We start from the raw sequence: 16,551 nt of genomic DNA, 5'->3' as shown, positions 1-16,551 counted from the left end.
GCTGACTTGAGGTCAGCTGAAAATTTGATCTCTGTCTTATGTTTACTCAAAGGAAGTAATTCCTTTTACTTACTTTTTCCCATTGCAGAGCCAAGATCGCATGGTAAAGAACATCTTATAAACAAATTCGATAAAAAGGCGCAACTTCAGCTATTAGTTTCACTGATGTAAGTATATCTCAGGTTCTCCTATAGCTCCCAATTACCACAATCTTTAATGTATTTATCTACACAACACCTTGTGAAATAGAGAAGTACTATTTTCTCCATTTTACAGATGGAGAATTGAGCCAGGGAAAGACCAAGTAACTTGGCCAAAGTCACATAGGAAGTTTGTGGCACAGCAGGAACTTGACCCCTGACTTTCTAAGTCCAAGGCCACTACCCTATCCACTGGATTATCCTTTCTTTCTTCAAGAGTAAATCTAAAGTAACTCTGCTGACTGACTATACACTGGTATAACTGAGAAGAGAATTTGCCCTAGATCTGAAGATTAACTATTTCTCCCAGGCTTCCAGTGCATGGGTTACATATAGTCAGGTACTCACGTGTGTCTGCTCTTAATTATAATCATAGTTATTTATTTAGGCTACTCTGTATTATTTAAGAAATAAGATTAAATACAATGATACCTACAGCCACATCATTTTGGATGAATTTTAAACAATTATGAAATTCCTGGGATCTTTTAAAAGAAGCATTTCAACACACACATTTGCCAGCAGATGCTCATTAGACACACATCAAAAAACCACAAATGAAAAGTCTGCAGAAAGTCCTGCAAAAAATGATCAGTTTGTGTTGTGCTGGTGTTCTCGGAGTATGAAGAGCCCATATGAGCAATTATGCCAGCCTAGTATTTTTATTTTTTGGTTCCTTCAGTGATGTTTCTAGGTCAGAATGTCAAGCACTGTGTTATGTTCCACCTCTGAATCAAGAACAGGAAATAAGGATTGTTCCCGTCATCGTCACAGAGTATTATATAGTTTGTAACCTTATATGGTCTGGGTCCTGGCTGTCTGAGAGAGGTACCAATGAGATCACCTGAGATAACTCTGCTAGCCACTATAGATTTGAAGGCTGAGACTTGATTTCAATGGAGCTATAATAATTTACACTCCTCAAGTTCTGCCCTGGAAACTATAAACTTTCTGTATTTCCCTATCTCCATCTATGTCTTCCCAGTTCCCATACACAAACACCTTATATGCCTCCCCTGGTTCTTTGTATCCCCTTCCAGGTCCATCTCCCTTGCCCACATTCCCTGCCCTCCTTTCCTATGCTCCTGGGGTCCCCTGCCCATATTGCAACCCTCTTTCCATTCCATGTCAGCACTCTGCCCTCCAATTCATCGCCTCCTTCAGCTTCCTTCAGAGCCCACCCATACTAAGGCTGGGAGCATGGCTCCGTGCCACCCTTCTATGTGTCTCCGATTCTCTATTCTCAGTCCAGGTCCCCCAACTCCCCTCCCCTTTATTCCCCTTCCCAAATTCTTGTCCCAATACATTTGCTCTGGTACCCTGCCCCCCCAATCCATTCCCCACTTCTGCCCCAGTTGAGTCAAGCAGCTGGAGTTAAACTGACCTCCCTCTATATTGTAAACAGTTCTATTACTGGCTCTGCACTTTAGACACATTACAATCCCTTTTTATTAAAGGCTCATCTCTTCAGCAAAGCCAACAAACAAATGTGGAGCTTCTAGAACAGTGGTTCTCAACCAGAGGTACACATATCTTCTGGGAGTGTGCAGAGGTCTTAGGAGGAGTGGGTGTCATCGACTCATCTAGTTACTTGCCTAGTTTTACAACAGGCTACCTAAAAAGCACTAGCGAAGTCAGTGCAAACTAACATTTCATACTGACAATGACTTGTTTATATTGCTCTATATACTATAGACTGAAATGTAAGTACTATATTTATATACCAATTGATTTATTTTATAATGATATGGTAAAAATGAGAAAGTCAACAATTAGTGGCTGTGACACGTTTGCATTTTTATGTCTGATATTGTAAGCAAGTAGTTTTTAAGTACGGTAAAACTTTGGGATATGCAAGACAAATCAGACTCGTGAAAGGGGCACAGTAGTCTGGAAAGGTTCAGAGCTACTGACTAGATCACACCAGTCAGGAAATATAATAACCCTAAAAAAAGCACCATAAAAAAGTAAACTCCAGCTAAATTTTCAGACTACCATGGCTAGGTCCAAGGGTCTGTCTTTTTGTGCCAGGCATAGCTCAGGTGACAAGGAAGGGGCACAAGTGGCTATAAGATGCCTTTGTTCCACACCAATCCTAGGACCATCGGATGACTGAAAGATGCTTTATGCTGGGCCAGCTGCCCATGGCTCCCTAGGACCATTCCAGCAGCTAAGGCACACAACAGCCCTAGCCATGTCCCCTTTTCTCTGGGTATGCTTACTGCACAAGGTTCTGGAGTGGGTGGCATATGAACCCTTACGGTGACTCTAACGCTTCCACTGATCATATCCATCAGCTTTAGAGAAGTATGTTACTACATAGCCACCCAAAGCTGATTATACAGGGAAAGTTGTGGGAGTATATCTGACCAGAAAAAGACAGGAAGCCTGAGTCATAAACACGACCCTTCTATAAATTGCAAGCATGGTCCTAAAATGGGGGCTGGAGGAATAGCAGCTCCTCCAGTTTGAACATTTTTTTTAAACACACCTACATTTTATTACATTTTGATGCATGTTAGAATAACATTCACAAACACATATACAAAGTGAGTATGTAAGTGTCTGCAAAAACCCTAACACGTTACTGGATTTTGTATGCATAATAAATAACAATCCAAATTATTAAACTTGGGTTACAACTTCAAAAGGGCCTCCAGAAATGCACCCAAAATGTGCAGGCACATATGCCTGTGTGCACAAATCCAGCCATTTTCTTGAGACACTCATATTGGAAAGTGAAGTGATAGATCCTTAGATTCCTTGAGGGGCTGAAAAAGAGTCTTACAATGGAATAACATGGCACAGCTATCTAGTTTAGTATTTACACTGTAGTATCTCACCTCCTTACAATCTTCAATGTATTTTTATCCTCACAACACTAAAGCACTATCATCTCTATTTTACAGATGTAGAACTGTGGCACAGAGAAGCTAAATGACACAGGTCACACAGGAAGTGTGTGGGAAAGCAGAGAATTGAAACTGCATTTCCCAAGTCTCAGGCTTATGCCTTTACCATTCAGTTGACCCTTTCTTCTGGCACAATTTGGTGACATTTTTATGAGTTACTGACATTTTCATCCAAGTATGTTTTGACACAGATTTTGAGACACAACATTCTGATTCAGCTTGAGGGTAGTTTGATACAATGCTATTTAGAGACAGTTGCATTTTGGTTTAGCATCAGGATGAAAGAACCATTCTGACACAACATGAAAATATTTTGAAATGATGGATTATCACACTTCAGTGATTGAATCATAGAAGATTAGGGTTGGAAGAGACCTCAGAAGGTCATCTAGACCAACCTCCTGCTCAAAGCAGGACCAACCCCAACTAAATCATCCCACCCAGGGCTTTGTCAAGCGGGGATAACATCTAATTTCAGTGGTGCTTCCCCCGAACCAATCACTGCATCAAAACATCACCATGATCAGACAAAAATGACACTTGGCCACGCTTCCAGGCACACAGCGTTTCGGTATCATTGAATCGGATCACGGCATAAGGCGATCTGCGAATGCAGAGATGTTTCTTTAGGCAGCACTACACGTAGACGCGGTGTGAGGACACAGCGCGCTGGCACAGCCGCACAATCACACCATCAGCTGACGCAGCGTTGCTGGCCAGCACTTGCAATTGTAGGGTGAGGCTGAAGCTACTGAGTGTTTTCTTACAGCCCCAGCTCCTGCAGCTATGTGATTACATCCCGGGCTCGACTTCCATCTAGAAAAGTTAAGCCCCCCCCCGCTCCCCAGTTGGCGGCTGTGAAGCATCGCTTGAAGCCGTGGCGTGGCTGCACCAACGTGTCACGCCCTGGATGGCGGTGACAGTAACCGCGGGGGCTGTTATGCAAGCTCGGGATTCCCGGAGGGGGGGCAATTTACGATTTGGGGGCTGGTGACACCAGCGACGCCATGACACAGCACGATGCCATGGCAACCGCGTGAGGACACAGCACACTGGCATGACGCTGCGGCTGCTCTCTACCTTCCTCCCCGCGAGCGCTCCCGAGGGGGTGGCTCCCATATTCCGGGACGGACAGTTCCCGCTCGTCACGTGACACCACCCCGGGTCACGTGAGCTGTCCCTGCACCTTTTCCGTCCCTGTTAAACTTCACCCTCCCCGCCTGCGCGTTCCCTCGCCCCGCCCTTTCTCTCACCATAGAGTTGCCTGGAGCGCCGCCGCCGGCAGAACCCGGAAGCAGGAGGCGCACTGCGCAGCCGCTCCCGACCCTGAGCCCTGTGGAGGACTCAGGACGAAGGGGCGGGGCCGGGGCGGAGCGAGCGGCACGATGGCGGAAGTGGAGTGAGTTGATTCTGTGCAGGGCGCTGCGGGATGAGGGGAGCGTTTGCAGGGCGTGGGGGGACCAGGGGGCGGGAATACGGGGGCGGGAGGCCGAGCCCCTCATTTCAGGCCCAGCCCCAGGACGGGGGCTCTCGCTGTGGGGGAGGGGCACTGGTAGCCACCCTCCAGCTCCATGTGCCTCCCCCCCGGGCCCTGACATCGCTACTGGCCCCTTGTGAAATGGGGCCACCTGGCCCTGCCACTGGTGCAGGAAGCGCAAGGCCCTCTCCCCTGTGAAGTGGGTCTGTCCGGCGCAGCCACTGCGAGCCCCCCTGTGCCCCCTGCTCCTGCTGCCACATTTGTACGGGCATAACGAGCCCCTGCCTAGCACACATGCGCTGATGCACAAATTAACCAAGGGGCAACTCTGCGAGGCTCATCTGAGCGGGATGGGGCCTGCCCCTTCCCTTGGTTTGTGAGTGAGCCAGCCTGCCCCCGCAGGTGTGTTTGTCTTACGGTAGAGGTTTGGCACGATGCAAGCCCCATGGCTAGGACATGTACAGTCAAATGATGGCCAGGCAGTACTGGTGCACTGGGGTGTAGCCGAGGGATTTATCTTTAAAGGTGGGAAGGCTTAAGTGCTATTAAAGGAATCATAGGCACATCCCAGTTTTAACATGGTAACAAGGCAAAGAATAGTCATCAAATGTCCTGATGCAGTATTTAGTGTATGAGGGAGGGTCCATCGAAATATTGCCACTGTGCAGGTTCAGTAGCATGCAAATGCAATACCATGGCATCTCCGTAGAGATGTTTTATTTGTATTACCATAGATGTGTTCCACTGGACAAACTATACAAAATAAGCCCCTGTCCATACTGCACACTTTCCATTCATCTGTGTGCTAAATCCTAGCTGCAATACAAAGTATTCTTGGCACATGTTAGTGAAAGAATTCAGCAATAAATTATTCCATGAGCCTGAAATCCTAGTACTTGCGCATGGTCCCATTATTAGGGACCACTTCTTTTAGGGCAGCTGCACATGATTATCGTTAATTCTGTTGCCAAGATAACTTATTGGTGATGAGTTTTGTTTTTAATCTTTCAGTAGTTTTGTGCTTCCCCCTGACCAACCTCCCCCACAATGTCCAGCTTTTGCTAAGTCTAATCATGTTCTGTATTGCCCTGACAGGTTCTCAAATGCTACCCATGAAGTCCTCAATTTCACCCTCCACACCACGCTGTCCGTTACTACTAAACTGGTGGTTCCTACACCTGCCAAACCTATCCTTCCAGTGCAGACTGGAGTCCAAGCTCAGCAAGAGGAGCAATCCAGTGGCATGACTATATTCTTTAGTCTCCTTGTATTAGGTGAATACTGAACTGGAAAAATCTCTTATTGTTCACTGTTGAGTTTGTGTTATGTCTGAAACATTTGTAAGATGCATGAGTCCTGGGGATACTTTTTTAGGTTGGTGCTGTATTTCTCCTGCAAACCCCTATCCATGAAAGTTTGTCATATAGACCCAGATTTTTAGAAAAGTTGGCTATGCAATTACATGACCAAAAAGATAAGCTTGTGGATCTGAGTGACTCTGGAATAAACTCCTAAAGGAACTAAGAACCCTCACAGACCTCGCCGCCTTCTGCTTCAAGTGCAAGGCATGTTTCTTTGACCTTATCTTTAATATAAACACATAGCAATGTGTGTCCCCTACCAAAAGAAAATACTGCACTATGCACAGTTTTTCCCTTGAGAAGAGGATGAGAGAACATATGAGAGACATTAGTCACGTCGCTTAAAGCACTGCTGGAATGCGCTTGGCTATGGTGAAGAGTGCAGTGTAAGAACCTGTATAGAAATTGCATGCACGGTTACCGTAATGATACACAAATTAGGTAACTATGGATAATTGTAGCAATTTTCACTATAGGCATGTACACTTAGCCAACTTGAACACTAATTTGTGATAATTGCACAGATATTTTGCACATACAGTTGCACACTCCATTTGTCTGAAAATCTGGGTCATCAGTAAGTCTGTTTACATTATACAACTTTTTGAAAAACAATGTTAATTGATATCTTTCTAGTGAAGGGGGTGGGCAAACTGCCCATGGGCCACATCTGGCCCGCGGGACAGTCTTATTCGGCCCCCAAGCACCTGGCCTGGAAGACTAGCCCCTGGCCCGTTCCCTGCTGTCCCCACTCGCCCACAGCCTCAGCTAGCTTGCTCTATCACCAGCGCAGTACTTTGGGCGGCGGAGCTGAGAGCTCCTGGGGCAGTGCAGCTACAAAGCCCGGACTGACCTGATACTCTGTGCTGCGTGGCGGTGGTGGCAACGTGACCCGGCTCTAACTGGGTGGCGCGGCTGTAGTGCTGCCAGCCACTGGTGCTCCAGGCAGTGTGGAAAGAGGGTAGGGAGCAGGGGGGGGTTGGATAGAGGGCAGGGGAGTTTGGGGTGGTGGTCAGGGGGCAGGGGTGTGTATGGTGGTCTGGGGGGAAACATGCTTGAATGGGGGCTGGAATCCCAGGAGGCAGTCAGGAAGGAGGGAGGAGTTGGATGGGGCATTCGGGCAAGGATTCTGGGTACAATCAGGGGACAGGGAGAAGAGGTGGTTGGATGGGGCAGGGGTCCTGGGGAGGGGACGGCATCAGGAATGAGAGGAGGGGTTGGATGGGGCGGCGAGGGTCCTGGGACAGGGAGTGGCACTATGTGGATGGGGTAGGGGTTCTAGAGGGGCTGTCAGGGAACGGGGATTGGATGGGGCAGGAGTCCCAGGGGGAGGGGGTGGCAGGTAGGAGGTGATGGCTGGGCCACAACCCCCTCCTCTAACTGGCCCTCCATACAATTTATGAAACCTGATGCATTTCTGAGGCCAAAAAGTTTGGCTGCCTGGATCTAGTGTAAACTATACGGTAGTCAAAGCTGTAACAACACAATTTCAGTAGCGTGTTTAAGGGGTTTGTCCTACCTCTGGCTGTATGAAATACAAGCAAAGTGGGGGACCTATAAACAAACCGCAATAAGAGATCCTTTCTGAAGAAGTATGTAATATTACTTGCTTGGTTCTTCAATATATTCTAGATGATCACTTTTTGCGGTGTTGATATGTGGCTTGTGTTACAATCTGGCAAACTGAGTAGGAAAGTGTGTGTGTGTCATAACAGCAGATTTTATAAGTCCTCTTGGATAAAATCCTATCTGTGTCACCCTCTTTGAAGTATTTTGTATTAAATGCAACAAAGAGAAAATCCAGTCCTTTAGATATATGCACATTTCCCTCTGATATTCTCTCTGACCAATGCCAGAATGATATTTGAGTAGGTATTAAAGAAAAATCAAAACAAAATGCAATAGATCAGACAAAACATGAAGTTTAAAAGAAAAATTCTGAGAGTATGTGTGTGTATGTGTGTCAAATGGAATTTAAAAGGCTTATTCATGGTAAAGTTTCTGCATCTTTTCCTAGGGCTAAAGAGTAGGGTCACAATTCTTGGCTGCATTCCAGCCCCGTTACACCACTCCAGCAGCATAATGGATTTTGGAAACAGATGAATTTCCCTTTTCTCCCTCTTTTTCCCCCTCCCCCCAGCAAAGGAGAGTTTCCAGAGCAGTGGATAGCCAATATAAGAGCTCTGTGCTGCCCCATTCATAGCATCTGACAAAGAGTGTGGTGGGGATGAAGGAGGGTGTGGCCAGAGTGCTCTGGGCTTTGACTGTTTTGGATTGTAAAGTGGCCCCTAGACAGCCATGAGAAGCTGCCCTAAATTAGAGTATCCCAAGGAACTGCTTTACTTCTGGGCTGGATAGGTCCCCATTTAAGCCCAAAATTCAGCGGGACAGAAGTGACACTGCTTAGTCTCTGGCCCCAGGTTTCTGCAGTCTGCTTATCTATTAAGACAAACCCCAGTTTAACTTCAGGACCTTGTTTGGCCAAAAGGGCCTATCTTCGTAACACTTCTTTCCATTTTATACAGCATCCAAGTTGATAAATGTGGCCCGCAAGCTCCCCTGGCCTGTGTTATGCGCCCTTAATCTTCCTTGCCTTCCTTGTGTGACACTTAAACCCTTCACAAAAACATTTGAAGCATTTTCTTGTCAATCTCTTGAGTGCTTCATGTCATGCCCATAGAAGAGGGTGCGGGCAGAGCAGATTAAATAGTATCAGTTACCAACTGGGCAAACTTGCCAGGAGAATAGGTACCAAATAGCTATGGAATTAGATGGACAACCAACCTGCCATCATTGTAATATCTGCTGGTAGGAGTCCATTATCTGAGCTTTCAGTTGCACCACGGTATTTCTTTTTTGTTTAAAGGAACAGAATAGAAGTAGATGCTGGCATTTGGCTCTACTAAATAGAAATTGTATTACTAATAAGGCAGTAGTAAAAGCTTTACATTTACAAAGCGCTATATAAACATTAATTAATTGCCCAGATTCCCTCGTGAGGTGGATATTATCTCCATTTTATAGATATGAAAACTGAGATGCAGAAGGTAAGTGATTTGCTCAGGGCCAACACTTGTAAGCAGTACAGCTAGTATTACTGTATATATCAGGAGTTTCTGCTCAGTCCTCTAGTCTACGGGGCCTGTCACTTGTAAATGTACTAAATGCAAAGCATGCTGTGTGTAAGGTGCCTACCAATATGAGTATAACAATGTGCAGAATTCTGAACACAGAGGCATGACTTCAGTTTCTGAACAGTATATAGGGAAAGTCCTTTTCAGTGGAACAAAGGACAATAAGTGACAAGTCCACTCATGCTGTAGGTACTTGAAAATCATTATTTTCAGTGAGGCCGTATTCCAAAGGAATAGCATTTAAAATAAACTATCTGTTTGAAAGCCACCATCAACTCTTGATCAGAAGCACATCAGATTGCCCCCTTGAACAAAGACAGTTCAGTGGTAGCTAGGGGGAGTTGCTAAAGCTTACCATTAGTAAGAGCAGTTCAGAGAAGCTTTTTAGTTCTTGAATCAGAAACAGGTTTTGTTGCAGTCTAGTTGCAGAAGCCTTGTGGAGGCTGGAAACTGAATTAGTAAAAGACCCCCAAATTCTTATTTGGCACAGTGAGGTAAGGGAATGAAAATAGCCTTAGTAATTACTTTTCTGCTTTGTCACAATTAGCTTTATCAAATATCAGAGTTTAAAGACACACTCTTGGGATTGACAGGTCCATAATTTGGTTTGTGTGTGTGTGTGTGTGTGTGTGTACATTCCCCTTCCCCCTGACTAATTCATCTCTTAATTATTTTAACCCATTTCTAGGAATCATTGAAATATTTGAACAACAGTCTATAATCTGATTACTTTCAGATTTATTTTAAATTACTAGGAAAGTTTCACAGTTTGTATTCATGGAACATTGTTTAGAAGAATGTCTTTTTCTGTCCTACCAGTTACATATTTTAATACTGTTTTACTTCTTCCCCACAGCCATCTGCATCATATTGGTGCATTTACTGATAAAGTACAGACTACATTTTTTGCCAGAGAGTGTGGCTGTTGTTTCTTTAGGTGAGTATTTCTGTGACCACACTTTAAATATTTTTGAAGTAAACTTGATTTATGTTACAATATTTTTAGATAAAAATAGGGTTTACATACTTTGGTGCCCTATTTAACTGGTGTGACAATGCCTGAACTACTGTGTTCGCTTCTGGGCTGACTATTACTAGAAAGATGTAGGCACACAGGACATAGTTCAGAGAAGAGCAACAGGAATTCTAGGGATGGAAGGACTAATTTATGAAAGAGTTAAAGAGCTAAGCATGTGTTATGACCCTGCAAAGTGATACATGTGGGCAGACCCTTATTACTGTGTGGAATCCTATTGAAATCAATCTAACTCCATGAGAGCACATTTACATGGACCACTTTGCCTGACTGGGGCTTGATGTGTTTCGTGGGGAACCAAGATAACGCTGTAAATATCTGAAAGGTGCAAGCACTACGTTGGGAGATGAAATATCTCACATGGTAAAGAGGGTATAACTGGCATTAAACTAATAAAAGGAAACTGGAATGGTAAATATCATGAGACTCTTTCCGACAGTGAGATCCATTACTCTGGAATAGTTTCCTGTAGGAGGAAGTGGAAGCCCTATCTTTGGAATGATTTGAAAACTAGATTGGACAAAGCGAAATGCGTTACTGCATCAGTTGGTGGATGGACAGGATGACCTACCAGTGCTTTGCAGTGTTGTAGCTGTGTTGGACCCAGAATATTAGAGATACAAGATGGGTGAGCTCATCCTGAAGAGGAGCTCTGTGTAGCTCGAAACTTGTCTCTTTCACCAACTGAAGTTGGTCCGATAAAAGATATTAGCTCACCCACCTTGTCATTTGTCATTTCTAACATCTAAGGGCCAGATTTTCAAAAGAACCCTGTTCCCATTTAGGCATCTAAATTGAAGTGACTAAATTTTCAAAAGTGCTCAGCACCCAACCGCTCCCATTGTTCTTCATCAGCTGATGAGTGTGATAAATCAGCCAGTAATCAAAAAGAAAAAGGAATCGTCACCCAGTGCTAGTGCTACCATTATAGAATCTTCAGGTCAGATTTTCAAAAGAGCGGAGCGCTGCCTTCAGAGCTCAAATGGAATTGCTGGACACTGAGCACTTCTGAAAATGTGGCTCTGGGTTTCTGTAATTTTAACACTACTGCTGGGTGATGGTTCCATTTTCCTTTTTTATTATTCCTACCTGACTTATCACAGTCAGTTGATTGGAAACGTGAAGATTGCTACTCTGCCTTTCAGAATTTAAAATTGGAAGAGAGGAGGAAATCTCAAGGCTCAGTGAACAAGCCAAGATTAAAAAGATAAACTGGCCAGTAAGGTCAAATGGCAGGATGTTGCTAGTATGCCATATTTCCTTACAGAGTGCTTTGTCTTTCTGTCTAGATTTTGAGACCCTGATTCAGGAGAGACTTAAGTATGTGCTTAAGTCTCATTGACTTCAAAGGTGGACCTGAGTGAGGTGTAATTCTCTGCAAAACTGGGATGCATCTAGGAGGAGGGGAATACTTTCCCAACTTCCTCTCACTCATGCATCCTCATTAGCCTGGGGTAAGATACAACGGTGGCACCTGCTACCATGAATCTTATCTCCATTTATGAGGTCAGTTTATTTTAATTGCAGAAGAACTTTGTGTGGTACATGTGATTTAACCTACTCCGAGAATATAAATTTTACTAATAGCCTGAAAACTTGCCTAGATTACTAGATACTGAACTGTCCCTATTGTACACATGGACTCTTTCTATGACTTGAGGCAAGAGAACACCACCCTTAATTCAGATCAAGCTCTTTGCCACTTCTCAGTAAGTCTGAAAAGTCCATGAGCCTGATTCTGCTCTCACAGTGGTTGTACATTGGTATAACTACTGATTTCTGTGCAGTTACTCCTGACTTACAAATCTGTAAATGAGAAGAGACTCAGGACTCAAGTAGATACTATATTGTCTAGAGGTCCCTATCACTGAAATAGATTATTTTACTGACGTAAGTAACCTCAGGCAGCAGCTTTTCAGCTGTCTGTGTAACTGCTTACCATAATCTTTGTGCAGTGGTGGTATTTTTACTTTAGTCACTAGTGGCACTGACACTGTCAGCCTAAAAATATACCACAAAGGAAAAGATGCTTAGCTATAATACTAAACTAAGTTATGTCTTTGCTACTAGCCGGATCAGCGGGCAGCGATCGATCCAGTGAGGATCGATTTATCACGTCTACCCCCAAGCACTCTCCTGTCGACTCCTGTGCTCCAGCTTGGCGAAAGGTGCCGGCAGAGTCAACGGGGGAGCGGCAACAGTCAACTCACTGTGGTGTCTTCACCACGGTAAGTCGATCTAAGTACATTGACTTCAGCTACGTTATTCACGTAGCTGAAGTTGTGTAACTTAGATCGATCTCCCCCCATACCCCCGTGTAGACCAGGTCTAGGAGTGTAGTAGTGTCATACCTACTGAGCAAGTAGTTCTCATCTTTCTCCTGGACTTCTGCCTGCTGCATTTTCTGGTTGGTTAACTGTGTTTTCATACAAATTCTCAAAGCTGTCCCCATCAGATTACTGTGCTGGAGGAAACAAAGCCCTTCGGTGCTTGCAGAATCTTAGGGCTTTCACAGAAATAAAAATGTTGCAACCTTCTGGGTGTTGTGCCACAAGAATCCTGAATTCAGAGTTGTTTCTAAGTGGAAAGGAAATCAGATTCTCTCCTCCCCAAGCATAAGACTTATTGCAGTTGCTTTTTAGTTCACAGTACTTGATTTATGGCACATTACATTGCCCACAGCAAGATCTATATTAGGAAATCCTTTAGCTTAAAGGGACACTCATCTGAAAAATCATATTTGGGCACAGATTAGTCTCAAATTGAGAAGCAAACAGTTCATAGATTCCAAGGCCAGAAGGGATCACTGTGATCACCAATTCTGACCTAGCTAGATTTCTGGAACAGTGATTCTCAAAGAGGGATCCGCGGCCCCTTGAGGTTGCGCAAGCAGGTTTCAGGGAGTCCACCAAAATAAACCCAAGAGCAGGGCTGGCATTAGACTCGCTGGGGCCCACGACAGAAAGCCAAAGCCCAAGTCCTGCCACTCAGGGCTAAAAGCTGAAGCCCGAGCAATTTAGCTTTGCAGGGCCCCCTGTGGTGCTGGGCTCTGGGGAATTGCCCTGCTTGCTAACCCTTAATGCTGGCCCTGGCTTTTAATTTACTGGGTATTCAGAAAAACAGTTTTTGTGGCACAGGTGGACCGTGAAATTTTTATAGCATGTTTGGTGGGGCTTCAGAAAGAAAAAGGTTGAGAACCTCTGCCCTAGGGCAGGGTTTCTCAATGGCTGGTGCTGGTTTCTGAGATCTCCCTGACACAGTTTAGGGAAGCAGCAAGCCGGTCTCTAGTATCAAAATGATCGAAAGACACTGTTCTAGAAGACCAAGCATTTCCTGCTGTATCTAGATTTATTCCAGCAAGAGGCAGCTTATCTGTGTTTATCTAATTAGACTGTAAGATCTTTAGGGTAGGGTAGTAGCTTTTCATGTTCTGTAAAACGCTTTACATATTTCAGAAAATGTTTCTTTTTCCATTACTTGGTGAGGTGGTTTAGAGCAATGATGTACACAAACATTAGTGTGAATGTGGTATTTTGCTTCAACTGCAGTAAAACCCAAAGAAAATACGATATGATGGGGTTAGAAAAGCAGCTGACAGGAAACAGGGATACATCAAACATTGACTATGACCCCTTCGGGCAATTTTGCTTTTTCATCAAGGATCAACATGAGGCTTAATAATGCTTCATTGTGAAATTATGGAATGAGATTAAATTGTGGCTATTCAGTGCTTGTTAATAAGTAAATTTGCCTAATAACTATTTCCTGAATGTTTTACAGTATCTGTGCTACTTGAAGAGGCACATACATTCTGGGCCAAATTCTGCTTTCAGTTACTTTACTCAAGTCAGTTGGAGTTACAGACCTTAGAATTTGGCCCAGCATGTGCAGCGTTCCCTCAGAAATTGAGTGACTTTATCATTAAGGCAAATATATTAATAGAAGTCATTGTTAGAAAGGGAGACTGCCAAAATATCTCCTTTGTGGTTTCCATATCAGGGCTTCAGTGTAGTGTAAGTCTGTTTGGAGGGACAGAAGAGGATATCACCATCCCTCTTTCCTGCACCGCATGCACAACTTCCATTTCTTTTGGCTCCTAATCCAGTTAACTATCACTGTGATTTAGGTAAACTCAGATACAATCTCCATGCTGAAATGTAGCTATTCACTGATTGCTCCTTCCGCTTTGGTTTTGGCCTCTTACTCTTGGCTCATTTGAAGATTCCACCCCAAGGGCTTTGCAAACAACAGAGTTTTACTGATATGAGAAACTAATCAGTGTTACTTTACTAGTCCTTCTGGGGAACACTGTGCAGGAACAGCAGAGGCTCTCTCTCTCCCTTCTGCAGAGCATTCACAGCAGCAGTGGAGGATTGTGGCTGGGCCACTGTGGCCTGTACTCCTGCTAATCACACAACCCCAATAGAGACTGCAGTGAAACTTTCTAAGATCTCTAACTAAGTAAGGCTGCTACTGCAGCTCAGGGTTTGTAATAGGTCACAGCAAAGGCATCTGAAGATGTTTCCAAATTGGATGGAGTATAAGATTGTGGGGGAGGGATAGCTTAGTGGTTTGACTATTGGCCTGCTAAATGCCAGGATTGCGAGCTCAATCCTTGAGGGGGCCATTGAGAGATCTGGTGCAAAAATCTATCTGGGGATGGGTCCTGCTTTGAGCCGGGGGTTAAACTAGATGACCTCCTGAGGTTCCTTCCAACCCTGATAGTCTCTGATTCTATGATTGTCATGGGCTCACAGGCCCCATGCTCTCTCAGCTCCCTGTGATCCCTGGGAGGAACCCCCATGAGTGCGACAGCCTTTCTTATGGGTTACACTCACTCTTGCGGTTAAGCTCTGCGCTCCACCGCCTTCCAGAACTGCACTACTCTGAGCCTTCAGCATCCCTGTCTCTCACTGTGGGCCTCCTCAGGAAGTCCACTCGCTCTCTGGACCCCTGGGGCCTCCACGCCCAGAGGGCACAATGCAACCCCGATCTCTAGACTGCAGTGACTCTCAGCCAGCGTAAAACAGAAGGGCTTATTGAATGTCTGAACCCAGCACTGGAAGTTCTCAGGGCCCTTGAGCCTCGCACGTCTCAGCATAGTCCAGCTGGCTCTGTCTCAGTTCCAATGGGCTCAGGCTGCTCTATGTCCCCAGTCCTTCAAGCTGATCATCCTATGTTGCCTTCCCCAACAGCCCCTTCTCCATCCTTTGTGGTTCCAGGCAAACAGGTTACCTGGGCCTCTTCCTTCCATCCTTTGTCCCCCCACTGACTGAAATCAGGTCACTGGGGTCTACTCTCCTCAGCCCTTTGTCCTCACACTGGCCAGAACTATCTGACTTCCAAGATGGGGTGAGTCTCTCAGTCACCAGTTGCTAGGGTGCCCAATCTCCAGGCCGTTGTCTGGGGTCCCAACTGCTAGGCAAGGTCACACGTGATCCTCTGCAACAAAAAACACCCTCTCCCATCACCTTGTTAAACATGCAGCACGTAGGGGAAACAGAGACGCATACAGTATTTATGCAAACCATTAAGAATAGTTCCCACTTTGTCACAAGGATAATACATTCAATGCTGTTTTGAATGTAAACTGTTACATAGCTACTGTCTTTCCAAATCTAGACCTGGTGTAAGCTGGTTCAGTTGCACTGAAGTAAATGGGGGCTGTGGCTACTTACATCAGGGCTGTGTTTGGTCTTGATCTTTTGAGTCTTACCTGTTTAGTTTACCAACAGAATCACATTTTTGCTCTTGTCAGCTCTGTAGAGGAAATACAGCTTCTGCTTCATTAACAAAATTGCCAGCTAATTGCCATAATAAAGAATCCTTAGTACTAGTGATGAGATATACAGCTGAAAGAGCACAGCTATGTTTTCAAGTATCCAGTTCTGCCTGTGTGCCAGAGGTTAGATATAAGCAAATGTGCTGTGGCAGTCACTGAGGGAGAATTAATAGCATGGCAGAACAGTTATTTTTATAATCGCTTTTCTGCCAATGATCATCTTCTTAATTGTTAGTTCCTTTTGCTCTTGGCAATTTCTAGCCACGCTTTTCTTATGGAGGGCAGGGGATGAGTGCATTCACTGGACCACATTCTGATCTCCCTTACTCAGATGTAAGTCCCAAGTAACTCCATTGAAGTTAATGAAATTACACTGGTGCAACAGCGATGGGAGATCAGAGTCAGGCCCTTTGTTATCATTGAACAGTAACTCATTTCTCGAGACAATAAGGATTATTTTCAACAAGGAGCTGGGTATTAAGTTATCAAAGGAACGACTTTTGGCCTTTGACACCATTAACTTTCCAGCTTGCACTTCGACGAAAGCGTTGAGCAATAACATGGTAAGAAATCTGCTCTGGTAAAAGTGCAGCCATTAAACTAACCTCTAAGGAAGAGCAGTTTTAGTGTCTGCTACAAAACAAGGTGT

General features: G+C 44.7%; 1 protein-coding gene across 2 annotated transcripts in view; it reads left to right on the top strand.

Annotated features, from left to right (window-relative positions):
* The first annotated feature begins 4,414 nt into the window (after positions 1–4,414).
* Positions 4,415–16,551, top strand: part of SLC9A8 (solute carrier family 9 member A8) — a 49,309-nt gene continuing 37,172 nt past the window's right edge. The window contains exons 1-3 of one of the 2 annotated variants that reach the window (XM_030533637.1): positions 4,415–4,511; positions 5,685–5,863; positions 9,941–10,021. In XM_030533637.1, the coding sequence (XP_030389497.1) occupies positions 4,498–4,511; positions 5,685–5,863; positions 9,941–10,021 (274 nt within the window). In that variant the 5' untranslated portion in view covers positions 4,415–4,497. Of the gene's footprint in view, positions 4,512–5,684; positions 5,864–9,940; positions 10,022–16,551 lie in introns of those variants that run through there. The other variant, XM_030533638.1, reaches the window with a different exon arrangement.

The sequence above is a fragment of the Gopherus evgoodei genome, chromosome 14 (genome assembly GCF_007399415.2).
Source record: "Gopherus evgoodei ecotype Sinaloan lineage chromosome 14, rGopEvg1_v1.p, whole genome shotgun sequence".
Taxonomy (NCBI): Eukaryota; Metazoa; Chordata; order Testudines; family Testudinidae; genus Gopherus; species Gopherus evgoodei.
The sequence above is the reverse complement of the archived record's forward strand: the minus strand, read 5'-3'. Positions and strand labels throughout refer to the sequence as shown.